The 25,136-nt window shown below is 49.6% G+C and overlaps 1 protein-coding gene across 1 annotated transcript in view; it reads right to left on the bottom strand.

Annotated features, from left to right (window-relative positions):
- Positions 1-4,202, bottom strand: part of ATP11A (ATPase phospholipid transporting 11A) — a 155,096-nt gene extending 150,894 nt beyond the window's left edge. Inside the window, exon 1 of the mRNA XM_044779673.2 lies at positions 4,030-4,202. Within this exon, the coding sequence (XP_044635608.1) occupies positions 4,030-4,068 (39 nt within the window). The 5' untranslated portion in view covers positions 4,069-4,202. The remainder of the gene's footprint in view (positions 1-4,029) is intronic.
- Between the last annotated feature and the right edge of the window lie 20,934 nt (positions 4,203-25,136).

Raw genomic sequence — 25,136 nt, 5'->3', positions numbered from 1 at the left:
CCCCCAGGGCCTCACGGTCAGAGGCCAAGGCCGGGTCTGAACCCGAGTCTGTGGGACTCTGAGGCTGAACTTCCGACCTCTGTGATCTATTTTCTTTTTCTCAGACACCAGCATCCAGATAAAAGCAAAAACAATCCTTGTTCAATCTTGTTGAATTTCTAGTGCTGTAAGAATTGCTTTCCATTGATTTTCACTGCAAATAAATAGCATTTTTGCCTGCATTTAACTTGGTTTAAAAAGCATTTACAAGTCTGGGACGTGGGGATCCAACCTTCTTATTAATCCTGTTTCCATTGGAACATGTGGTCCAGGCACCAAGGAGCAATGTGGACTCAGGTTTCGGAGCCCCGCAGTCTGTAAACAGGACTTGTGGTGTGGTCCAGCAGCCAGGTACGCTCCTCAGTGGATTCAGGCAGGGTTAGCCAACTGCACACTGAGGCCGGTGTTCTCATGCCTAGAAATTTAACGACTGTGGCAAAACCCAGTAATACACACTCCTTTTCCCCCTGTTATTAAGTTTACCCTCTGGCATGAAAGAAAACCATCTCAAGATTCCTTGTTCCTAATAAGTAGAAGTGAAACAGGGTTCTGAAGAACAATGGAAGGAGTTTAAGGTAATAGCTAGAACATAAAGGCTAAATTATACATCTAAGCAGACGGGCCAGGTAAACTTGCGCGTAAACTCTTTACGAGGCCACCCCGCAGCCCTGCTCCCCACTGCTGGAGCCGGACCAGCGATCAGTCTTGGGGAACATGTCCGGGGATCCCCTCTTTCAAACCCTGAAGGTTTTGGAGGTTAAAGCTCCTGGGGTGTAGAGTCCAGGGGCTGGACAACAGGAGGGCTCCACGGCACCAGCTGAGGCTGGACCAGCAAAGGCAAGGCCAAGACGAGGCAGCATCTTAATGTTTTTAAAACAAAGACTGGAAGAATTGAGTCAAACGAATAAATCCGCCTTTCACAAACAGGACCTCACAGGTGGACATCCATGTTCATGTCACAAACCAATGAAAAATAAACAAAAGCAGACACACATTCGTGCACATAAACGGTTGAAGTTTCTAGAAGGTTCAGAGCGCTCTAATACAGCCATGCTTAAAGCTCTCCGGGGACCAAAAAGATCTATTTTCCCCTTATAAAGATAATCCTAATGTAACTAACAGTTTGTTCAAAAACAAGTATCTCCTGTCAGCAAGGGAAACCTTCAGATTTTCAGAAGTCTGGTACCTTAAAATGTAAGACGTCCTGGACAGCAAAACCTATCCTGGCCTGGGATGCTCACCGGTAAATTCTTTTTACAGCCAAGCATGGCCTGCAGACTTTCAGCTCGGCCTGCAGGATTTAGCACGCCTTGCTTTCAAGTTTCCGAAATCCCACCTGAGCCCCAAGCACTGCTCGACAGCAGGGCACCCGTTTCTCTCTCAACCTCACCTGAGGGCGCTGCCGGCCTAGAAAGGCAGGCGGTCAAGCACCAGCATGGCTGGCTCTCAGGCCATCCTGGCCAGGGACGACATTATGTTAACAGTGAGCGGTGGCCAACAGCACTTCCCGGGGCCAGGCACCCTTTGAGCTCTTGACCTGCACTAACTCATTTAATCCTCACAATAACAACCTATCAAATGGGTAGGGCTGCTCTTCTCTGAGAGTCGAGGCAGAGAAAAGGCTGGGCAACCTCCCCAAGGTCAACCAGCGAAAAGGAACGCAGGGCCGGTTCAGGCGGGGGGCGGGTACCCGCAGGCCGGGCTCACGAGCTGCCGGGCACCTGTAGAGTCTGCAGGGCGCCCGTGGGCTACCCTGCTTTCTCTCAGAATTTAAACTACCCGACTCTAGGTTTCTGACCTCGCATCTCTAAAAAAGAGCTAACACTAGCTCTCCGTCCACTTCCTTAAAAAAAAAATCTTCTTAAGTAGCTCAAACCACCTTACAATACACAAACCACCTCACGAAACACACGCACTGTGCCATTTGTAAATACAAAACACCTCTGCACGGCTTACGTCCATCCTAACCTCCAAACCAGTAACACATGCTTCCGAGTATACGCGGCCTAACCCCGAACAGAATCCTCTCATTCATTTGCCTAGCCTATCTTCTAGAATTAACCCAGAATAAAACACCCATGGCAATGTTTTCCAAGGACTTCTTTATCTTTTGGCAACCCTCATGCATCAGAGGGTGCTGAAAAGTATTCCTTGTCCTAGAAATTCTGACTATGTGAACACTAGAAGGGGACGGGCTATGAAGTCATTGGCTCATTTTTATAAAATAAGTCACAGAGGGAAACCACGAGGAAATATAAACATTCAATCCTAGATTCTCTTTTTTTTTCTGCTAGCAAAAGGAAATATAATTTGGTCCTACGTACTAAGATAACCAAATTACAAGAAAACAGAGCATGACTGTTTCTGGAAAAAGTCAAATTAGTTTAACAGCATAAACATGAGTTTAACATCACAGAAACGAACGGTTTTCTTTGCGACTATAGTGAAGTAGCCAAATGCTCAGACTGAGAAAAAAAAGATGCAGAATGAGAAAAACACAAATAATAATAGTATCATATAACTTGCATTCCAGGGACACTGCCAAATAAGGCATATGCTGGAAAGTTCACTAAAGAATATTTACCTCTTAGGTTTGAGAGCAAATCTGATTTCATAGGTCTAATAACATAGCAAAAGGGAATTTAAAAATGTAAACTACATTGACATTTACATAGAATGATGTAACATAAAACGGCAGAAGGCCTGGAGTAAGTAAAGGAGTAAAAGACAGCACGAATACGGACATGCGTCTGCCCAGCCCCCAGAATGAGAGTAAGAAATGGAAAGTCAGACCCAGGAGCAGGGCCTGCGGGTCAGAGGGACAGGGAAGCCAGCCGGCCACTCTTCCTCTCCCCTGGAAACAGACGGCAAGTTACTTCTCACAATTCAACCCTCCTTTCTATCACTGAGTGTCAGAGTTGGAAGAGAACAGAAATTAACTTCAAAAACAGCGAGTGCTTTTTAAGTAAAGTCTAGCTCCACCCGCCCTTGTCCACTGTCCCTTTCCGGGAACCAAGGCAGGGCCCGGCCTCCCTGGTGACACAGCTGAGAAGAGAAGGCCCCTGCCCCACACAGCATTTGTCGTGCATACCTGGCCTACTGTCACTGCGATTGGGTTTTCCAGAACTTATTACCCTAGAGAAACAAAGGTGTCACCTGACATTTCCCACTGAGGCTAGAATAGGGACTCTGGGGGCTCCGGAACCGGTGGTCCCCACACACACCAGAATCAGAGCTCCCTCCACCGAAGTGTAAGGCAGGATGACCTCCCAGGGGACAGCTCCCCGGACTCCCGAGTCTTCTGGGGGGTGGACGCGTTCAGGGAAAGGCACCGATTTGGGTTCCCCTGGGGGAACACTTCCATCTTGCCCAAGGGCTCCTCCTCAAGGAAAGCTCACAAACGTGGAAGGCAGCCCCCAGACCGGGAAAACCAGGGCCCCGTCATCCCGCCCTCCCCGGTGCGAGACCTCAGCGCGTGCACCTGGCAGCCCCGTGACCCACGGCCGTGCGCGGCGGGGACAAGGCGCCTCTCGTTGGAGACGGTGGCCGGCCGGCGCTCCGACGGTCTCTCTGCACACACCCCCTTCCACACCCGGCGCCCGCCGCCCCGGTCCGCGGTCACGTACACCGACGCCCCCGGCCCCCCACCACCCCGCCTGATCCGACTGGTCACTTTCAGGAAGAAGGGACTCCAAACTTCACTCCTGCACCCCCGGGGCTGTGACAGACAGATAAGCCAAGTCGCCGCCTCTCCTGCAGAAGTAACCGTCCCGGGGTCGGTCCGCGCGCAGCGCCACCGAGGCCGGCCCCGCGCGCGGACAGCTCCATCCCCGCCGGCCCCGGGGCAGGTGCCCCCGCGCCCCGCTCGTCCCCCGGCGGCGGCGCCCCAGGCCCGCGGGGCCCCGGCTGGCGGCGCCGTCGGGTGCCCCGGCCCCGTCCCCGCGCGGTCCCCGTCCCGTCCCGCCCCGTCCCCGGCCGGCGGGCACTCACGTATCTGCGCACGAGCGTCCGCACGAGGCTGCAGTCCATGGCTCCTCCGGCCGCGCCCGCCGCGCTCAGCGCCCCCGCGCCCGGCTCGGCGCGCCCATGGGCCCGGGACGCTCACGGCCGGGGCGCGCCGGGCGGTGCGGGGGGCGGCCGCGGGCCCTCCGCGCTCATGCCCGCCCGGCCGCGGCGGCCGGGGCGAGGGGGCCGCTCGGCCCAGGGGGCGGCGGACGGCGGGCGGCGGGCTGCGGGCCGGAGCGCCGACCCCTCTGCTGCGCCCTGCGCTCTGCTCGCCGCTCCTGCGCGCGGCTCTGCTCGCCTCTCCTCTGCTCGCCGCCCGCCCGCTCAGCCCTCCTCCGCCGCCCGGGCCGGCGCGCACGTCACCGGCGCCAGCGAGCATGCGCCGGCCCCGCCGCGCCCGGCTCCCCGCCCGCGCCCCGCGCCCGCCCCCCCGCCGGGGCGGGAGAGGAGAGACCCCGGGCGTGGCGGGGCGGGGGCGGCTCCCTGTTGCTGGTGCGTCCCGGGAGGGGGCTGTGCGCCCCGCGTGGGGGTCCGGAGGCTGCGCGCCCTGCGGGAGCCTCGGCCGGCGTCCTGGGCCCCCGCGGCCGGGCCCCAAACTTCTGTGTCCCCAGGAGGCCCGACGGCGGCCCAAGGGCGCGGGGCGGGGCGCGGGGCGTGGGGGGCCGGCCCTGCTGCTCTCAGGGGAGTGGGGCTCAGCTGTGCCTCGGGGGGGCGGCCAGGGGTCCTCTGCGCTGGGGCGAGGCGAGCACAGGCTCCCCGACCTGGGGTCCTTGCTCCTGTCTGAACCCCGCCCGCTCCCTAGCTTGGCCTCCTGGCCCTCAGGCTCTAGACCGGGGACAGTCGCAGACACCTGTGATCCGGCGGGGGCGAGGGGTCGAAATGGGCCTTGAACCTGTCACACCAGCCGCCGGCCCCGGCCGGGCTGGGCCAGCTCCCGCCTCCGCCCCCGGCTTCGCCGGCGCGCGCGCGGCCGCCGGGAGGTCAAGCCCGGGGACTGAGCCCCCGGCTCGCGGCCCCCAGGTCCCGGGCACGCGCTCGGTGCTGCTGGCTCCGAAGCAGACAGGAGTGTGCCATCACGCAGACACCACGGGTTCAACCCCGGGGAATGCTTCTGTTTTCCCAACGGCGAAACATACTCTTCACCAGCTCCCCGGTCAGGCTCTGGTGAATGATGTGCTTGTTTCCCACTTCTCGCTGCCGCAGGTCAGCACCTGCGAGACCGGAGAGGCATGACAGCACCTCTGGTGGCCCCCGGGGCACTGCCCTGACCCTGGGAGGAGTGCAACTGCCTGCGAATGTTGCCCTGACTCGTTGTGGACGAGAAGTGGAATTGACACTTTTTGGACTAGACACGATGACTAGAAAGGAGCACTAGTGAATGGCAATAGTGTCTAAACCACCCAGATTCTGAACTACTTTTCCTCAGTAAAACGCTCCAGTTTTTGGTCAACCAACTCACTGATCCTCCACTTCCCACCCGAATCTACTCCCTGCCTTCTGTGTCCTGCTCTGTGCCCAGGAGGCCAGCGGTGGTCCTCCGTGCATCTTCACCAACACGGGCACCAGCTGCAGGTTGCAGACCCAGGCCGGAGGCTGGGGGTCTTCCCTCCTCTTGGTCCTGGCCTCACCCTGCACCTGGCAGTATGTGTGTCCCTCTGTGATGAGTGCTTGTCGGGCTTGCTTGTCCATTGCATTAACTCGTGTCAGGCTCCAGGAGCTACAGTCCCCGCTCCCAGGCCTTTTAAGGCCTGGCTGTGGCGTCCACCTCAGGCTAATGCTGGTCCCTGGGTAAGAGCACTCTCTGATGGGCCATCGAACCATGACCACACTACAGCAAATGGTCCCTCCATCACAATCGCTTTCACATCTCCTCCCAGGAGTGCCTTCTGCTTCCTGCCAGGACCCTGACTGCGAGAGCCCGATTTTGACTAGCCTTCTACCTTGAAAGCTGTCACATTGGGATGGGGGCCAGCAAGGGTCCCACCAGGATAGAGGCTGCATGTCTTTCAAGAGTGTCTGTTTTGTTCAATGGCAAATGATAAGTTCATATTGTAGCAGATGCTGGTTGCCAGGACAGCGCCTGTGCCCTCTGTCCTCGCTGGCAGAAACCCACCTTGGTGCAGGTTCCACTCTCTACGTGGTGAGGGGTAAACTGGTTCATGCAAGCTAATCTTGGTAATTCCATTCTTCTTTCCCGTGATTGGTTCAAAAAAAGCTCAAGCCAATGAATCCTGCTGTTGGGACACATTTCCTCACTCTTAAAAAGGGACATAAAGAGGAAAAGCCCCTCGTTTCCTGCTGGATGTTGTGTCTGGATTTGATGTCTGGTGCTTTGCAGCCTTTTTGTATCCATGACAGGAGGTAGCCTGAGGAACATCCTCACACTGGGGGAGGTGGCGTGGAAAGATGGGGAAAGTGTGGGTCCCTGATGGCACCACTGGGCCATTAGCCAGTCCTGCCACAGCCCTAACTTGGAATTTCTTGTTATGAGAGATAATAAATATCCTTCGTGAGTTGGATTTTCTGTTGTTAGTGCCTGACAGTGTCTTAACTTTGAACCTATGGAAACAAACCAGTTAAGACTCTCTACGAAAGTAGCAGAAAGTCCAACTCACCCTGTGAATCAGTTGCTTATTTCTGTGTAATAAACCACCACAAACTGGGGATCTTAAACAACAACGAGTTGTCATTTCTGAAGACTCTGTGATTGGCAGGATGGTTCTTCTGTTCCACCTGGCGTTGGCTGGGGTTGTTCGTGCATCTGAATTCTTTGGGGGCTCGGCTGGGCTTGGAAGTTTCAGATGGCTTCAGTCACATGTCTCGGGTCTCAGCTGGGCGGGTGGAGAGCTGGGAGCAGGCTGGCCCCTCTATCTCCACACAGTCTCCCATCATTTAGTGGCCTAGACGCAGCTGCTTTACGTGGCGACTGGATCCCAAGAAGGTCAAAGTGGACACCGTATAGCCCTAAAAGCCTGGGCTGGGAAGTCCCGGAACATCGCTCTGCCACCCTCTACTGGGGAGAGCAAGTTCCCAGGCCAGCCCAGGTTCAAGAGGAGGGGGCGGAACAGACTTCACTTCTTGGCGGAGGGACCCTTGTACATAAAGGGTGGGAGGACCTGTGAGCAGCCATCTCTGGAAATAACCTAGCGTAGACAGACTTCAACAACAAGGCCTGTGCCAGCAGTATCTCAGCAAGTTCAGACAGAAATGGCTGTGGAAACTCCAGGGTCTCCTCGTTTCTTAGAGTCTTCCCTCTGATTGGGTCAGGAAGGCCTGTGCCCAGTCCCGGCCAGTCAGTCGCTTGAATGCTGGAAGGCCATCAGACGACTGGCTTAGCTCCGGGGTAAGTGCAAGTCCCTGACTAGCCCCCTCCCCCGCGAAGGGACCGATCTTAATCAGCATCAGGGCCTCAGGCCCTACCCCTGACCCGCTAACAGTGTGGCTGCTTCACCGCGGTACCCTGGTATGATGGATGAGGGGGTGGCAGCAGGGAGGAGGCAAACGCCAAGACTGAAACTGTGGGCGTGCAGTTGGATGTTCAGGCTGGACCCACACCCACAGCCGTGCACAGACTCACCAAGACCTGCCCTCCATTCCTCCCCTCTGCCTTGGAGGGGACGAGGACGGAAACCAGGAATCTTGGATTCTTTGACTCCTAATGAAAAGGACTTTGGGAAATATGGGGGGGGGGGCACAAAAAAGTGGGGCCTTCCTATAAAGACAGTTCAAAACAGTTGTTGTCACTGAGGCCTCAAATGGCAGACCTGAAGCCAACACTGATTACTGAAAATAGGGAGGGGGAAGTGTGAGTTAATAACATGCTTCCTTTCCAGGCGAGAGAGAAAGCAAGCACATACCACAGGGGTCTTGGCCTCCCCAGGTGAGCAGCCTCGCTCCTCCAAGCTGCTGGAACATTCTGTACACACCTCTTCTGGCTCACTGTTTCCACAGGTCCAGAATAATGTCAGTGCCGTCTTCTCGTGCATTCGTCCTGGAATTCTTCAGTGGCAGAAACTCTCCTGTGCCTCCCACGGGCGAGCGTCACCTCCCTCATCCCTTTTGTCTGGCATCTTCTACCTCACCTGTTGTTTGCCTTGCAGAATCCTGCCCATCCTTTGTAGTCACACCTGTGGTCATCTTCCCCCGCATCTTCCTCCATCCCTCTCAGTTATCATTAGTCACTCCCTCCCCCGCACTCTTAATGGCACCACTTAGTACGGCTTAGTTACTTGTCCAAAACAGTATTTCTAAGCCCTGGTCGTCAATCAAAATCACCTCTGGAGACTTCTTTTGAAACTGGTGACCCCCCAGGCCCCCTCCCTCCAGCGCAGACATCTGGATTCAGTTGGTCAGGTGTGGGGTCCCAGCGTCAGCATGGTTTAAAAGCTCCCAGAGGTGGCAAGTTTAAGACCAGCTAGTCTAACGTCTGTGCCCCTTCTGGAGTGTGAGCTGTGGAGGACGACCTCAATTATTGATCGCTTTTTACTCCCCAGGGCATAGCACGGGCCCTTGTGGCTGAGAGGTGCTCAATGAATGGTGAACGACTTGCGTATGCTGAAACTGCTCTTTCAACCACTGAGCTTTACTGGAGTCGAATAAAGGGAGGGGTAAAGTTTACGCACGTGGGGAGAGAAAAAGTGTGTAGTCAGAGCAGTGGATCCCGAGTGGATGCCTGTGACCCTGAGGAATGCCGTGGGGTGTGACTGTCACAGAGCCATCTTACTCCACCTCACTCTGCCGGTCCATTTCTCCTGGAATGTGGTGATGAAACGTTGGCTCCCCACCCCTGGGAGGACCTTGTGGGACGGTGACGCTGAGTTCCTTTTGAAAGTCTAGTTTAACTTGGTCACTACACTGGTATCAAAAAGTGGAATGTTACATCTTGTTATCATTCTTAATCCAGAACGTGTGAATCGTATGAGTTTTTGCCAATCTCAAAGAATTAGCAAGATTTAGTCTTCCAGACGATGTTGGTGTGAGCCCAACCGTGACACTTCCACCATGCCCGGGACTCCTGGTCACGCATGGGTTCCCTTGGCAGGTCTCTATTTGCCATTTTAATAGCCATCCTCAGAGGCCATGCCTTCTTCGAGACTTTCGTCTCCTCTGTCATGCTGAGCCCTGTTCCCTGGAAGGTTCTTCCCTCAGGAGTGCAGACAGTCAGGAGCAAGTCCCAGAATGATGGCAATCACTGCGCTCACACAGAGGGGCCCCGTTCCCCCTCCCAGTGGGGACCATGCTTGTCCCAAAGGAGCCTGATAGGGGCACGTTCTCCTTCTCAGCTCCTCGTTTTCTCTGAGTTATTTTTCGGTGAGAATACATGAAAGGAAAATATGCTAAGAGTTCTTTTCTCTTTCCTCATTTATTTTTTACACTTCTGTCCCCTTTGTCTTTTTTTTTTCTTCTTCTTTTTTTTCTCTAAAGAGATTGATTACTTTAATTCCAGTTATCTTTCAGGAAAAAAAAGCTAAGTTCTGTGGCGCTTAAAATTACCGATAAAGTCATGAAAGGAATTTGTTGTTCTCATTTATTTGAACGGAAACTTTAAAATATTGTTCCTCTCCAACACAGTAAATAAAACTGTAGGGTGTCTGAAGGAGGGGTTGAGCTGTAACGAGAAATGCAGTGTTATTCGAGGTAACTTGTGCCTCTGTTCCACGAAGTCCCTGTGACATCACAGAACGTCATGTTACTGCGTGTTCTATTTGTGGATGCGTCTTAGAAAAATGCTTTCTCTGTCCCTTTGTTTTTGTAAACAGGAAGATAAAATGGTTTCCCTTAAAGTATCATTTATTGGGGCTGACCTGTGGCATAGTTGTTAAGTTCGGCGCACTCTGCTTTGGCGGCCCAGGTTCGCAGGTTTGGATCCCAGGCTCAGACCTACGCTAGTCATCAGCCATCTGTGGCAGTGACCCACATATAAAGAAAAAAGAGGAAGATGGACACAGATGTTAGCTCAGGGCTAATCTTCCTCAAGTGAAAAAAGAGGAAGATTGGCAACAGATGTTAGCTCAGGGCTAATCTTCCTCAGCAAAATATATATATATACATATAAAATTTATATATCATAATTTACAAGAATATTTTATCAGTTTTAACTAGCAATGATCTAATTCTAATCAAAGAGCCAAAAAATTTAATGTTTTTTTTTTTAAACATTTTTTTTTTTTTAAAGATTTTATTTTTCCTTTTTATCCCCAAAGCCCCCCGGTACATAGTTGCATATTCTTCATTGTGGGTCCTTCTAGTTGTGGCATGTGGGACGCTGCCTCAGCGTGGTTTGATGAACAGTGCCATGTCTGCGCCCAGGATTAGAACCAACGAAACACTGGGCTGCCTGCAGCGGAGCACGTGAACTTAACCACTTGGCCACGGGGCCAGCCCCCCAAAAATTTAATGTTTTTGAAGACACTGTGCTAAGTGAAATAAGTTAGACACGAAAGGACAGATACCGTGTAATTCCATTGATACGAGGGACCTGGAAGTGTCCCAGTCATAGAGGCAGATAGAAAGGCAGTTACCTGGATGTGGGGCGTGGGGTGTAGTTAGTGTTAGTGGGTGCAGGGGTTCAGTTTGGGCAGATGGAGAGAGTTCGCCCGCAGTCCTAGGAGGTGCTGCGAGGCAGGGCTGGGGTGGAGAAGGCCCCAGGATGAAGGAGCGACGGGTGCTTGGGTGCTGGCCTATCACGGGAGAGGCCCACCCCGGGTCCAGCTTCCTCATACACCAAACAGCGAAGCTGGGCCGGGGCCAGTGCTTCTGAAGGTCAGAGACACGAAGTGTGCCACGTGGTTGGCTCCCCAGCTTAGGGGATGTGGTCAGGCGCATCAAGGACCAGAAAGGACGTGCTAAATGTCATCATTTGTATAATTTGACGCACACTAGATGCTCAGCGAGTGTTCACTCTCTTTCCTCTCTACCTGTCCCCTCCAGCGGATTCTCGTTCTCCTGCTCACTGTGTCCAGTGCGGGGACCCTACGTGACCCTCCTCCCCTGTGAGGCTCCAGAGGTTTCTGTAGCAGCAGTAACTCGGAGCCCTGCCCTGCCCTGCCTCACAGCCTTAACACATGCCCCTTTTACCACCACTGTCGCACTGGGTCACTCCTCCTGTGACTTTATGCTGTTGCTTCACCTGGCTGACTGGGCATGCCCTCCTCAGAGTGTCTACCACGGTGGACCTCACTTCGGACCTGCATGGAAGAAGCTCAGGCGTGTGCATCTTTGGAAGGCTGACCCCTGGCCACGAGCCACTGCCCTGAACAAAACCAAGACACCTCTGGCCAGCGAATCCTAACAAGGTCCCAGAAGGCAGCGAGGCTCAGGGCTGTCCGGGAGTGTCCTCGACCCTCGGCTCAGCTCCCAAACAGACCATCTGAGGCGGCTGCGTTAGACCAGTCTTTGGTGGGGATGCCGTTGGCATGGATCGGAAGCAACATTCCAATTGGGAGTGGAAGAAAGGCAAAGAGTGGTTGCTTTTCTTCTGTGGACTCCTGCAGAGGTGTGTCAACAGTGACACCGCAACGTCCCCTCGGCTCCCAAACCTTTTCTGCAGAGGTGACCAGCTCCAGCTCTTTCCTTCTTCCTCTTTCTTGCTCCCATGTTTCTGAATAATGTGCTTATAATGTAGTTCTTACAATTTTAGACATCATCAATGGACGACTTAGTGGAGAAGATGAAGTATTCACCTCTTTTCGACTCCTACACACGCCTCCCTCACCGCTATGATCCCCACAGAGTTAGCACGAGTCTTCGTTGACAGTATCCATGTATTAGCACTATCATCTTATTAGGATCGAGTACTGGTGCACGCGCTCCATGCCACCTCTGGGCTGTGCTGTGTGTTTTGACACATTGCCTTTCTCGGACAACTTTGTTTCTTGAAAACAACCATTGGGTCCTTTTTAATTTTCTTGGTTTTCTATATATTCACCACCAATTCACAGCCAGCTCCAACAAAGCTGTAAGCTCCTCTCAGTGGGAGCAAACCCATCAGTGTCTGTTGGCTCCATTTTTTCCCTGGAGACGCCCCTCCTGTAACTGTCTGATGTCCTGCCCCATCCTGCATCAGTGACTTTCTGAGCTTGTTGTCTGTGCTTGTCCTCGGGCTTCACTTCACCAGCGTCTAGGGCATCACTTCCACCTCGCTCATGATCCGTTATTTCCTGGATCCCGAGATGCCTCCTTTCTTGACCGATTTCTTTATTTGGGTGGAACACATTCTCCAGTAGCTTCCTGGGAGGAGGTACATGGAATGTAAATGTTTAAAAAAACGTCTTTTTTCTGACGTTCTACTGGAGGGATAATTTGGCTGGGTACATAGTCACAGGTAGGAAATACTCGTCTTAGAAATGTTAAAGGTAGAAGATGGTGGTGACGTGGTTTTCAATCTTTCCACATCGCAGCATTAAAGCAGAGCAATTAGACGCCAAACCAAAGCCCACGAGCCACATTTACACCAAACTGGCTGATAAGGTGTCCCCGCGAACCCCAGAGTACAAGGGGATATATGAGCAGGTGTTACCAAGAGATGCGCTCGTGGTCTCCCATCGGTATTGGCATTTTGCAAACAGCACGTGGAAAATTCTTAAAATGATTTCCTACTCAGAGAATCTCATTTTAACTAGAAAACCTCATTACAAATGACAAGTGTATTTGTTTAAACCAGTGACATTCCACTATAAATTATTTTCTAAAAACTGTCTCCCATTTTTTAATCTAAACTATAAATGGAGAGAAGTTTACCAATTTGGGGTAGAAATGATGGATGTCTGGGCTAACATGGCAGGTGGTGGTAAGGTCACGGTGCTCCTGCTGGTGAGACATCGCTTACGAAAAGCCTGAAGAGTCTGTGCTGGGGTGTTTTTTGCCATCTTGCTCGGAAACCTTCAGAAAATGAGCCATCATGCAAACGTCTCCAGCCAGGCCTCCAGCATCCCCAGCAAACCCTGTTGCAGTCTGGGAACCTGGACGTGACTTCAGACTCTGAAGATAAAAATAAATTCTTTTTGCCCCTGACTGGTAAAATTAGAAACTTAATTAAAATGTCATCAAGTGCAGCCACAAATTCCACATACCCAATTTGAATGTTATTAATAATAAGAACTTAGCACTTGCATTAGTTTCCATCTTCAAAGCCCTTTACAAACACCAATTTTTTTCCACCTCTTCGGGGGAATGTTTGCTAAGCAGGAAAGTTAAAGTCATGGAAGAGGAACGTGCAGGTTGTCTGAGATTGTGGTGAGGACACTGCGTTACCTGCTAGGGCACACGCAGTCTCTGGGGCACCCTTACCAGAGATCCCGTCTTCTACTATTTTAAATGTGACGGGAGATTTGGGGTCTGCTCTCGAGTCGTCAGGGGTGCTGAACAAGCTTCTTTGCCACCTGTTTAGGCTCTGATTTCCCACTGTTCAGAATTCCATGTAAATTAGGAATGGAAAAATAAAAAAACTTAACTTCTTGTTGTTTTTATTCTTGAGGATTCAGAAACTACACGACGACAGACAAGAGCCAGATGAAGCTTCGAACCGCTGGTCCGCGATGGAGAGAGCTCAGCCCCTTTGAGGTTTCCTGAACTCACAGTGACAGAAGCGGAGTGTCTCTCTCTACCCTCTTCCTCCTTGTTTCCCACCGCCCTCTCTCCCCATCCCCACCCCAATCCACATGTCAATGCCTGTGCCCAAGGCGCCCTGGAGAGCTGGGGCATGGGGTGAAAGGGCCGCACTCAACGTCGTCCGCAATGTCTGGAGGGACAGGAGGCTCCCTTTGTTTGTCCTGATATCTGCTGCACAGGAATCGATCGGCCCAGATGTCCTAATGACAGGTGGGGGAACACTAAGAGCTCTGCGGCTCTCTGCTCCAGCGGGGCGCTAAGTGGCTGCTTAGGGCCTATTTTTAAACCCTGTTATTTGTTACAACGCTATTATGGAATAATTTTACTTTTGTGAATTTTACTATAAAGAATCTGATCCTGTTACCCAATTTATGGTCACTATGTTAACAATTAAATATTAATTAGATCTGATTGTTTTTTATTGAATGAAACCTAAACTGGCTTTTGGTTGGAAACCAGATGGAGATCTGGTTTTCACAGCTTCTCATAATCAGCCTGATCCCGGCCTTTCACTAGATTTTCTCCATTTCTCCGACATTGCTCTTTCATCCCCTGGAACGTTCCTCTTCCTCCTGTGTGCTGGGCAGGCCTCGTTTGGCCTTTAAGCTCATGCTGGAGTGCTCCCCTCCTTTAGGTATTGGCTGCTTTCTCTGGTATTTCTGGGAGAACAATCCTAAGATGGATCCCAAGACTCCCACCACCCCCAATCCTGTGCTGTACTCTGGATAATCCTTCCACTCCGGTGGGAAAGAACTTGGCAGATGTAATTAAGGTCCCTTATCAGTTGGCTTTGAGTTAGTCAAAAGGAGACTTTCCTGGGCCTGGATGAAACACAGAGAAGCCAGAGAGATTCAAAGCAGCAGAGGTGTGGTCCTGTGGCCTTGGAGGAGCAAACGTCCATGTTGTGGGGAGGGCCACAGGGCAGACGGCCCCAACAACTGAGAACAGCAAGACACAGGGACCTCAGTCCCTCAGCTGCAAGGAACTGAATTCTGGCAACAACCAGTGAGCTCAGAAGGCAGCCTGGAACCTCAGATGGGAACACAGCCCCAGCCAGCCACTTAATGTCAGCCTCATAAGACCCTGAGTGGAGGACGCCCCTGCGATGCTTCCTGACCCTGGAAACTGTGAGATAACAAGTCTGTGTTGTTTCTAGCACCTGAGTTTGTGGTTGTGTGTTATGCTCAGTCAGAACCATTGGGTTGCATGCCCCTCTCGTGCTGCTTCTGGGAGTTCCTTCAGTGAAGGACATCGCTGCCCTCTTCGCATCAGTGGCACCTGCACACATTTGGGCCGCAACGAAGGACCTGCTGGGAGGGTCTCCTGGTGTCTTCCACACCCCCTGCTCCTTCTGTCTGTCGCGCTTCCCCTGCCTTCCCAGGCTCGGCTCAGAGGCTCCTTGGAGAGCCCGCTGAGGGCACGTTGGCCGGTTCAGGGCCATGTGGCATTTATAGTGAGCACCGCCTGCTTCCTACCAGCTCTCCTCTCCCTCTTGGAGCATCTCACTGTGCAGGGTCCCGGGTGAAGGAGAGCTCCCAGCACTCTGTGGGGGAAGAGGTTGCTCTTTACATCTCTCCCTCCACGGGCTGGTGTGGGCAGGCATGAGCTACAGCGGACGGAGCTTAATGGGGTCCCCACCATAGGCGATGAGAGAGAAGGAACTTCTTCTCTGCTCTCTGGTACCCCTCTGGGTGGTGTTCGACCGTCGCTCCTGACTTCTGTCCTTGAACAAGTGACCCAAAGGCAAAGGGAGTGTGTGCAGATGGGACTCCCAGCAGAAGCGCCCAGCCCATGCTGCCGGTGGGGTGCCCACCCACGGTCCTGCTCCCAGCCTGCATGGTAATTTTCTGAGCCTGTTTTCCAAGCCTGGCCTTAAAGCCTCCTCCAGTTCTGTGATCCCTGTGTCCTTCCAGGGAACTCCCTTTTTCTGGTAAGATAGTGCGATTCCCACCAAGAGCCTGGTGGAGTCACCCTCCCAGTTCTGCTGGCCGTCACTGAGTGTCTCTCGGTGAAACATCTACAGCTTTCAGAGGGTGAACAGTGAATCCGGAGCTGGACTGTTGGGTTCCAACCCTGGGTCTGTTACTCACCAACTTCGAGAGCTTGGGAGGCTGCACACGTTCTCTGGGACTGGTCTGTCACGTGGGGGATGATGACAATCCCTGCCTGATGGATTATCACAGCATTCACAACTTAGGTACAGCTCCTGAAGCTGTGCCAGTGTGTTTGCTATTATTTCATCCTATGCTGCTTGACTGTGGACAACGTTATTTCATATATTATTTGGGCTTTCCAAACTGAGTGGTAAGGTCCCTCACATAAGAGGCTCTTCTTCGTTTCTGTTCCCCTCAGAGCACCAAACACGGAGGGAACGCGTGCCGTGTTGGGGACCTGTGACCACAGGTACTTCCCCAACCGCAAGATCGCACCTGCCCATGGATCACGAAGCCTTACCAGGGTGGCCTTGGACAATGCTGCCCCCGTGACAGTGCTCTCTGCACTCATACCTTCTTTCAGAGACGGCTCTGGATTCTGACCATTCCCACCTGCACGTGTGTTTATTCACCCAGCAGGGAGTTGACTGAAGCCGAGTCATCCCACCCCACCTCCTTCCCACCCCGCTGGTCCTCTCCACACACAGGTCATCTCTCAAAGCCGCCGGGTGATAGTTTCCACTCCTCCTCACAACACAGGGTGGCTTGGACTCAGTCTTATAACTTTCCCATTTGACCTTGAGAAGGTAGGACTGTTAATCTAATAAGATTACATTTAGGGGCAACGCTTGCCAGTTAAGATAGCAGGAGAGAAATTCAAAATATTTAACAACCAGAATGGCATCAGCAAGGACAGCAGCTGTAATCACCCCATCAGATGGGCCAGGGTGTACAGAGTATCGGCTCTGAATAGAGTACTTGCAGCCAGAACAGAACAAGCAAATTAAGGGATTGTAAATGACTAAATCTGATCTTAAGGTAATAAATAAATAAAATGGTGAAATGGGTACTTTGAAAAACAAAAGATTGGCGACATGACCAAAGAACGGAATGGAATGCGATGGCATGGGGTGGGAGGGGGTGGGAGGGAAGAGGAGAGGAAAGGAGAGAGGGACAGGGGAGGGGAGGGGTCATCCACAGCCAGCATGCAACTGAGGCTGCATGAAATGGGTTATAATTCTGATGTCTTTTCCTGTCATCCAACTTATTTGGGATACAAACAAATACCAATGCATTATTAACAAAGTGGAAGCCCACATAAAGCACAGATGGCTAGATATGTTAAGAACTACATGCATTAATCATGAACCATTTCTAATCTTCTGGTGCTTGCTCACATGATGACAGTACAAGTTTTTCTGTTTTCTGGTGAGTTTACTGACAAATTTACTGTAACTGAAGTGAAGCTTCAGTGAGGATTTCTGAGACGGAGCTCTTAAATTCAAACCAATTTAATAAAATACATAGAACGAATGAGGATGCTTTTATTTTAGGGTTATGTTAAGTGTCCCAATAAGCTTCTTTTTGTAAGGGACCAATTTAATAAATAAGTACAAAAATTATGCAATGATACAAAAAAGGAACTAATGATAACTCTACTTGAATGGAATTCTACCTTGATAAAGCTGTGAAATGATCAGAAAGATGAAGCCTATAGAGCATATTGAATAAAGATGATAAGCAGATGGATCATAAACCAAAGAAATAAGTTCGAGTATCTAAATTTGATGAACTTTATAAAGATGCTGAGAAGCTATTGAAAAAACTGTAAAATTTCGACTTCTTATATTATAAAGTCTAAAGCAATGATTGACCAGGAGTTGTTAAATAGCAACATTAATTTGTATGTGCATTCATCCATTCTCACATCTACTCACTCAACCACTATGTACGTAGCACCTGTAAGCTCCCGGCGCCGTGCCGCGGTCTGGGGATGGCGTGAGGTCAGGAGACCTTGTGCTCATCAAATGTGCAGTCCAGTGGGGGAGGTAAACCACAGTCACCTAATCTTCAAAACTAACGTACGCAAAAGCCTGGGTTAAAGACTTGAAAGGAAGGTGACAGAGTCCCCATGTCAACCCAGCCCCATGTCACCCTGAGGACAGTGACATGCGAGCCGAGATCCTAAAGAGTAATGCAGTTAATTACAGCTTAATCAGGTAAAAAGGAGGGAGAGTGGATTTATGAATCACTCATATTTCATAAGGAAAAATGACGTGGAAAAAAGTGGAAATAGACATACAAATGCGTTTGTTGTAAATGTGAACTATGGGGCTCTTCTTGATTAATAAAACAAAATGACAAATATTTCACTAGATATCTTGTGGCAGACTCGGAGTAAAGGAGAAGTAGTAGATTTGTGTAAATTGTCCAATAGCTTTAGACGATGAAACTAATGATGAAACTAACTACAAAGCTCACTTGAGGCTAAGTTGCTTCAAAAGGAACAAGAAAAAGGAGACCTTTTCAAATTTCCTTTTTCTCTCTTTTATTTATAAATATCTGAAATTTCTGGGAAGTTATTGCTTTTTTAAAAAATATCTCTTCCAATGTTAATGACAGTTAAAATTTTTTAAAAAAAATCTTTATTATACAAAATTTTAAACATACATGAAATTAGAGATAAAACATACCCGTCAGCCAGCTTCAGTAATTATCAATTCATGCTCAATCTTCTTCGGTTCATGCCTGCACCCACTCCACCATGGTACAGATTATTCTTAAGAAATTTCAAGCATAGAGGTAATCTTGCTTCTTCCTTTTCAGTGTGGATACCTTTCCTTTCTTTTTTGGGTGGGGGCTAATTGCTAGAACCTCTGCTACATGTTGAACAGAAGTGGTGAGAGTGGACACCTTCATCTGTTCCTGATCTTAGAGGGAGAGCATTCAGACTTTTACCAGCAGGTACAGCCGTGAGTTTTCACAGACACCTTTATCAGGTTGAAGACGTTCCATTTTATCCCTAATTTGTTGAGTGTTTTTTTTTTTTTCATGAAAATGTGTTGGATTTTGTCAAATAGTTTTTCTGTGTCTATTGAGATGACCGTAGGGTTTTGTCTTTTATTCTACTAAAGTGATGTATTCCACTGATTGATTTTTGCATGTTCAACCATCCTTGCCTTCTGGGGGTAAATCTCAATTGGTCATGGTGTCTAATCCTTTGTATATGTTGCTGAATTTGGTTTGCTAGTATTTTGTTGAGGTTTCTTGCATTTATATTCTTGAAGGACATTAGTCTGTAGTTTTCTTTTCCTGTGATCGCAGTCTTAGCAGTTTTAGTGTCAGGGTAATATTTCCTCATAGGATGAGTTAGGAAGTGTCTCTCCTCTTCTTTTTTTGAGGGGGGGCAGGGGGAAGAGTTTGTGAATGCTTGGTGTTAATTCTCCCTTAAACGTTTGGTAGAATTCACCAGTAAAGCCATCTGAGCCTGGGCTTTTCTTTGTAGAAAAAGTTTAAATTACTAATTAAACCTTTTTAGTTGTTATAAATCTTTTCAGATTTTCTACTACTTCTGGAGTCATTTTCAGTAGTTTGTGTTTTTCTAGGAATTTGTCCATTTCAGCTAAGCTATCTAATTTGTTGGCATAGAGATCCACTTTCTATTGACTTCTTATTTTCACAAAGTGCGAAGGCAAGGTGGCTTCATAATTCCTGAGAGCAGCGGCCTGCATTCGTCTTTCTTTCTCTCATCAGGACCTTCTTTCCTTTGTCCTCGGTGTCTCCATCCTGCTCAGTCTGAGCTCTGCTCTCAGCATCTTCCCCAGATCAGAGATTTGCTCTGGAACGGCACTTCTCGACAGTTCATAGGGTTCACACCTGCTCCTTCAAGTTTTTGCTGTGGTCACATTGCAGCCGCCTGAAAACTGGAATCCATAGACCCCATTGCAGTTTGGGCTTCTGCTCTGTTTGTCTTGCTGTGCCTCTTGGTTATTAGGACTGGTCTCAAGGCCATCAGGTATCCCACTGCCTTCCCTCCATGGTTTGAAACACAGATAACAATACTATGTGTGTTTTCTAGTTGTTGCTAATGTATTCTCACCTACTCACATTTCGAGGGGTATAGAAAAACCTTGTCGTGTGGTCTTGTTGTAGATGTTGTCTGTGGGTTTGGGGGGCCAATTATTTAAGTTCTTTGAGCCTCAGCTTCCTTCCTGTAAAATAGGATAATACATAAAAACAAGGCAGCTGTAAAAGATGCCTTGCATGTGAAATGCATTTTATAAATATTGTTTCACTAACTTCTCCTTTAATGTGGAAATACTGTAGCCCAAACATTGCATATTTAAACTCTCTACTTAATTTATAAGTTAAATTAGTATTAAGGTATTTTTGAATAAACTGAAAAGATGTATAGGTACAAATTAAGTTTAAAATGTAAAAATACTAATAAAATTAGGAAAATGCAGAACACTAAACATCACATACTTTACTAGCTAGCATGTGGCGGTGTTCCTGGTATAATCTGAGACAACATTAAGTAAATATATCTGCTTAATTTTAGAGTACAAAAGGTAGAGATCAAATTTAACTCTGACAAATTATCCATTAGTTTTTTAATCATAAAAATAAATCAATTAAATTTGTATTACATAAGCTAGTGATAATTTTTCTCCGGTAAGTTTTGTTTCTATCGACTGCCTGACTGGCTATGATAAATTGTCCTAATAGTTTCTTAAAGAACCAAAAATCACATTTAAATCCTTGTTATGATGGTATTGCTCAAACCTGATTTGGGGTGTCCCATAACCTTAAGCTTCAAAAAGGCGTATGTGTTGTTATTGCTTCAAAGGTGTTCGTATGTTGGTTGAGAAAATCATAAAGAATAACTAAACCAATACACTCATAGCTAAACAAATGTTACCTAAACTCGTGCACAAAACAACAGGCAATCTTAATTAGAATAAAGGAAGAAAATAAGCATTTTTCCTTGGTCAATTTTCTTGAAATAATGAGAAAGTTTTCATAGTCTCAATACAACAATAGCTGGCCGTGCTCAAAGAAGGTGAGTTAAGCTCCTCTATAGTGTATTCTTTTTAAAAAAAAAAAAATCATTAAATGCACTAAACAGAGACCAAAGGAGGACATTATATAGCTCACACCAGTGGCTCTCAACTGAGGCTTATTCTGTCCCCTGAAGACATTTGGCGATACCTGCAGATACTTTCGATGGTCACGCCTGGGGAGGGGGGTGGTTAGCTACTGGCGTCTCGTGGGAAGAGGCCGGGGAGCCTACTAAATGTCCTATGGTGCACAGGACGGCCCCGCAGCAACGAATCACCTGGTCTGAAATGTCGATAGCACTGAGGTTGAGAAACCTTGGCTTCCAGTGATGTCCTGGGTGTGGATGGACTCACGGATCCAGATCAGATGTCAGAATGATTTACTTTCCTGTAGCATGCCCATTTTAGAGGCCAGATAGCAGCCTCAACCAAAATTATGGTGGAGGCGGCATTTGTAACATCGCCAAGATTCGCAGACACTGTTGGCGCTTATCACGGGGATTTTGTCGTGTTCAAGTCTAGAATTGCATTGAACCAGCTTTAAGGAAACTAAGAGAGGTTGAATTTTTTTTAAAGAATTATTTTAAAGTTCACCTCATTGTTCCCATGCCACTGGACAAAAAAAGAAATGAAATAAGTTTTGCTTGAGGGTCATTGGCAAAACTCAATATGGAGCGCATTCTGACTCATAAGAAAGAACTTTCTGGTAGGCAAAGCAGACCCACTGGAATAGGCTACCCAGCAGGTCTTGAGCTCTTTCCCACCAGAAACGTTCAAGCGCAGGATGGACAACTGTGCAGGGATGTTGCAGAGGCCGTGCCAGGCTAGAGGGAGAGTTGATTATAGGACCTTTATGGCTTCTTCCAACTTTGATGTTCTTGACTTTAGAGTTGAATTAGGCTGGCAATAAGGCTGCTTGGGGAAGTACTTCCATGAGGCTCTGAAAACTACAATGAGCATTTGTGGAGCTCCCCACCATTCCCGCAGCACCGTCCTGGACTTCACTTCACGTGAGAGTCTGAAGCTATCAGTGCTCTACTTGCGTCCGTAGCAGACAGAAGCCGTGGAAGAGGACGCCTGGGAAAAAGAAGCCATGAATAGAAGAGAAGGAGATGAGGAGCGATGGCAGTATGGGTGGGCACGGACATGGAAAGGAGCAGCAGCCAGTGGAGCCCAACTCTTGTAGCTTAAGTCTCCATCTTTTCTATAAGCTTGTTTATTTAGAAACATACATTCTAAAAATTTGAGTCATATATGAACTGATCAAAGCATATATTAACAATTTCATAGCTCTGCTATTCTGAGTCACAAATAACAAGACGGAGAAATTTTTATTTACGAAATTTCTTCTTCAGAAGAATATGTTTTCATATAGACAAGGAGAACTGATCGGTGGTTACCAGGGGAAAGGGGGTGGTGGGGGGAGGGCACAAAGGGTGAAGTGGTGTACCTACAACATGACTAACAATAATGTACAACTGTAATTTCACAAGGTTGTTAACTATCATAATCTTAATAAAAAAAAAGAATAAGAATATGTTTTCAGAACAAATACTTAGGTAAGTTGCTAGAGGCAGTGTACCCACACAAGCAAAGATGACTGCATGGGGAAAGGATAGGGACTAACTTTGCTCCTAAGAGACACACTGGCCACTCCACTCAGCACAGAACATCGTTTACTTCTGTTATGAGGGACAGTACAAAATCTGGGACAAGATAAGGAGCTCTATTTTCTTAACTAACAAAGCATTTCCAACAGGGATCATCAAGGTTCCTTCCGTTGGCAGCAGGAAGAAAGGAACTTCTCGGTGAGCCCCAGGAAAGGAGGTGCTGCCGCGTGAGTATCCACTGCAAAGGGTCCCCTAGGATCCTGTGAAATCACAGCTTCGGATTCCATGGGTGTGGGTGGGCCTGAGATTCTGCAGTCCCAGAACGTTCTGGCTGCTGTTGCTCCTGGCACGGATGGCACTTTGAGGAACAAAGTCCAAGTTGCTTCTTAGGGGAATGAAGTGCAGAGACTCCTTTTCATGGCACTTTTTGTTAACCTTAACCAACTGATTTTTCCCACAGCCTTTTTTAGTTGAGGAGAAAGAAGTGAGAGGTGCAAGGAAGGGGGCTCTGTGGTTGGCTATGCCTTCTACAGATGGTGAAATTGAAATCAACAGACACGTATTCATTTCCCCCTTTCGGTGGGTGGCTGATCACGCAGGCCCCGTGTGCTGTGGGCTGTGCAGCGTCCATCCAGGGGAACATGGTCAAGAGGTGAAGGTTGTTAACAACAATCTGGACTTCATGGACGCTTCCTGAAGAATCCATCACAACTCTACAGTTCTTACATTCCCTTCCTCTGTGCCTCTCATTGCTCTCTGGGCGTCTTTCTCCGTCCTAAGTCGGCGCTCGCCACCAAAACGACACCCAAGCCGCCTGGCCCCGGCCTCCTTGCCGGTGTCCCAACCTCCTCTTACCTGGACGTCCTCACCTGGGGAGGCGAGTCTTCTCCATGGAGGCAGTGGTGTCCCTGGGTGTGTCTTGGAACTTCGTGGGGTGTTTTTGGTTGTCCTGGTGACTGAGGCAGCCAGTGATGCTGGGTGTCATTTAGGCGTCTTTCATGTCATCACACATCAGGGGTCTTTAATGACGTTCATACAGCAAAGGGCCTCCTTCTAATCATCCGAGTCTAGAACCTAATTCACTTTACGGACAAACCCGAAGTATTCGTGTGGGGTTTTAATACAAACTGTGCGCTGGCTCTTCAAGCTCCCGCGTCTGCCTGGACCCCGGTTTTGCTATTTTTCTCTACTTCTTGCACAGTATCACCTCTGAACTTCCTTCTTAAAACTCAAAACAAATACATTAATCTAAGAGAGCGTCTGACTACTCTATCATGTTCTCTACCACGATCGTGCCTGAGAACTTACCGACTTAAACATGTGTCATTTTGTGACAAATTACTCTTGGTTTCTCCTTTATATCTTGCTGAGTGCTAATTGGGGCACTACATAGATTTTTCAACAGTTGTGAGGGAGGGAGGTCAGACCCCGCGTGAGTTTCGTTTGAGGATAGTGACGGTGGCGTTGGAGTCGCGGGTTGGCCTGGAGGGCTGAGGATGCTGTCCTGGCGTCCCTGCCTGCTCCCGTTTTCCTCCGCGTGTCTCAGAGCCTGCTGAGAAGGTCCATGACCGGGCAGGAGGTCTGGGACGGGGTGGGGGGTGGGGTGGCCAGGGACGAGAAGGGAGACAGAGAGACTGTGAGCACGTCAACGTGTTTTCTCTTATCCCTGTCACACATGTGTGTAGTCACCGTTAGACCAAAATATCCGGCAAATACCATATCATAGTCTCTCTTATTTCCAGGTGTAAAATGTATTGTCTCAGACTAGAGACTCTAGTCCCATGTGGGGTCCCAATATGTCTGTATTTCTGCTCTATGCTCCCTCCCTCTCTTTCTTTTTTCTTTCTAATACGGACGCAAGGATCAAATTTCCACTTTATTTGAGGCAACCAGCTCCACGTAATTTCCGTCAAGCCACCTGAAAAAAACCATTAACTGAGAGGAGAAGAAAGCCTGAAAGCTTGTCCCTTTTAACCTTAAACCAAAGTTAAAAAATTACAAACTGAAAAACTAGACACACTGACATTTGCAAATGTAACTTCCTAAGCTCCTGGCCCGCGCCATAAATTATTTAACCCGTGAAACTAAACCGTCACACGGAAGCCTGGGGCCCTGGTCAGACAGCGCAGGGAAGTCAGCGGAGAAGCTGTGTCAGGGTTTGCACCCGGCTGACGCACATTCCAAGCGGCACTTAGCACTATAAATACCCCAACGCCAGCAGGGTTTGGGGCGGCCCCTTCCAGGCTCGTGGTGTGAGTCTTGATGGATAGGTGACGACTGGAGGTTGCCAGCTGCACCCCCACCCCCGACCCCACCATTGGCGGGATGGCCCAACAGGGCGTGTGGAGGAGGGAACTGCAGTTGGCGACATTGCCTTCAAGTCAGCCAGACTTCGTCCAGGGCCACCGTGCTGTGGCATGAAGGTGCCGAGGTCGGAACCCTGGACCCTGGGTGGCCAGCTCGTCCTGCACCCCAGGACTTCCCCGGGTTAGCATGGAAAGTCCATCCCCCCAGAAACCCCTCGATTTGGAGCAAGTTAGGGTGCGGGTCGCCCTGTTCCTCTAAGTCACCAGCAGTCTGCCCCCTTTGAAAGCTAAGGCCTGTCCCCTGCCCCCTTCCCCACCACCCCACTGCAGCGTTCCCTCAAAAAGAAGCATCTCCCCATCAAAGTCATGTCTCTGGCCTTTGTCACCTACCACCTTGGAGGGCTGGATGCTGCGAGGACCTGGGGTCTCGGGCCCAGGACAGGATTCGGGAGGCCGGGCAGCAGGGTGCCGGCGTGGGTGTGAGGGTTGTGGGGGCGTGGGGGGCTACAAGGGCCAGTGAGGTCGGGGCAGAGACTGAGCACTCAATCCCGTCACCATGAGAAGGCCCACAGT

The sequence above is a fragment of the Equus asinus genome, chromosome 11, assembly GCF_041296235.1.
Source record: "Equus asinus isolate D_3611 breed Donkey chromosome 11, EquAss-T2T_v2, whole genome shotgun sequence".
Lineage (NCBI taxonomy): Eukaryota > Metazoa > Chordata > Mammalia > Perissodactyla > Equidae > Equus > Equus asinus.
The sequence above is the reverse complement of the archived record's forward strand: the minus strand, read 5'-3'. Positions and strand labels throughout refer to the sequence as shown.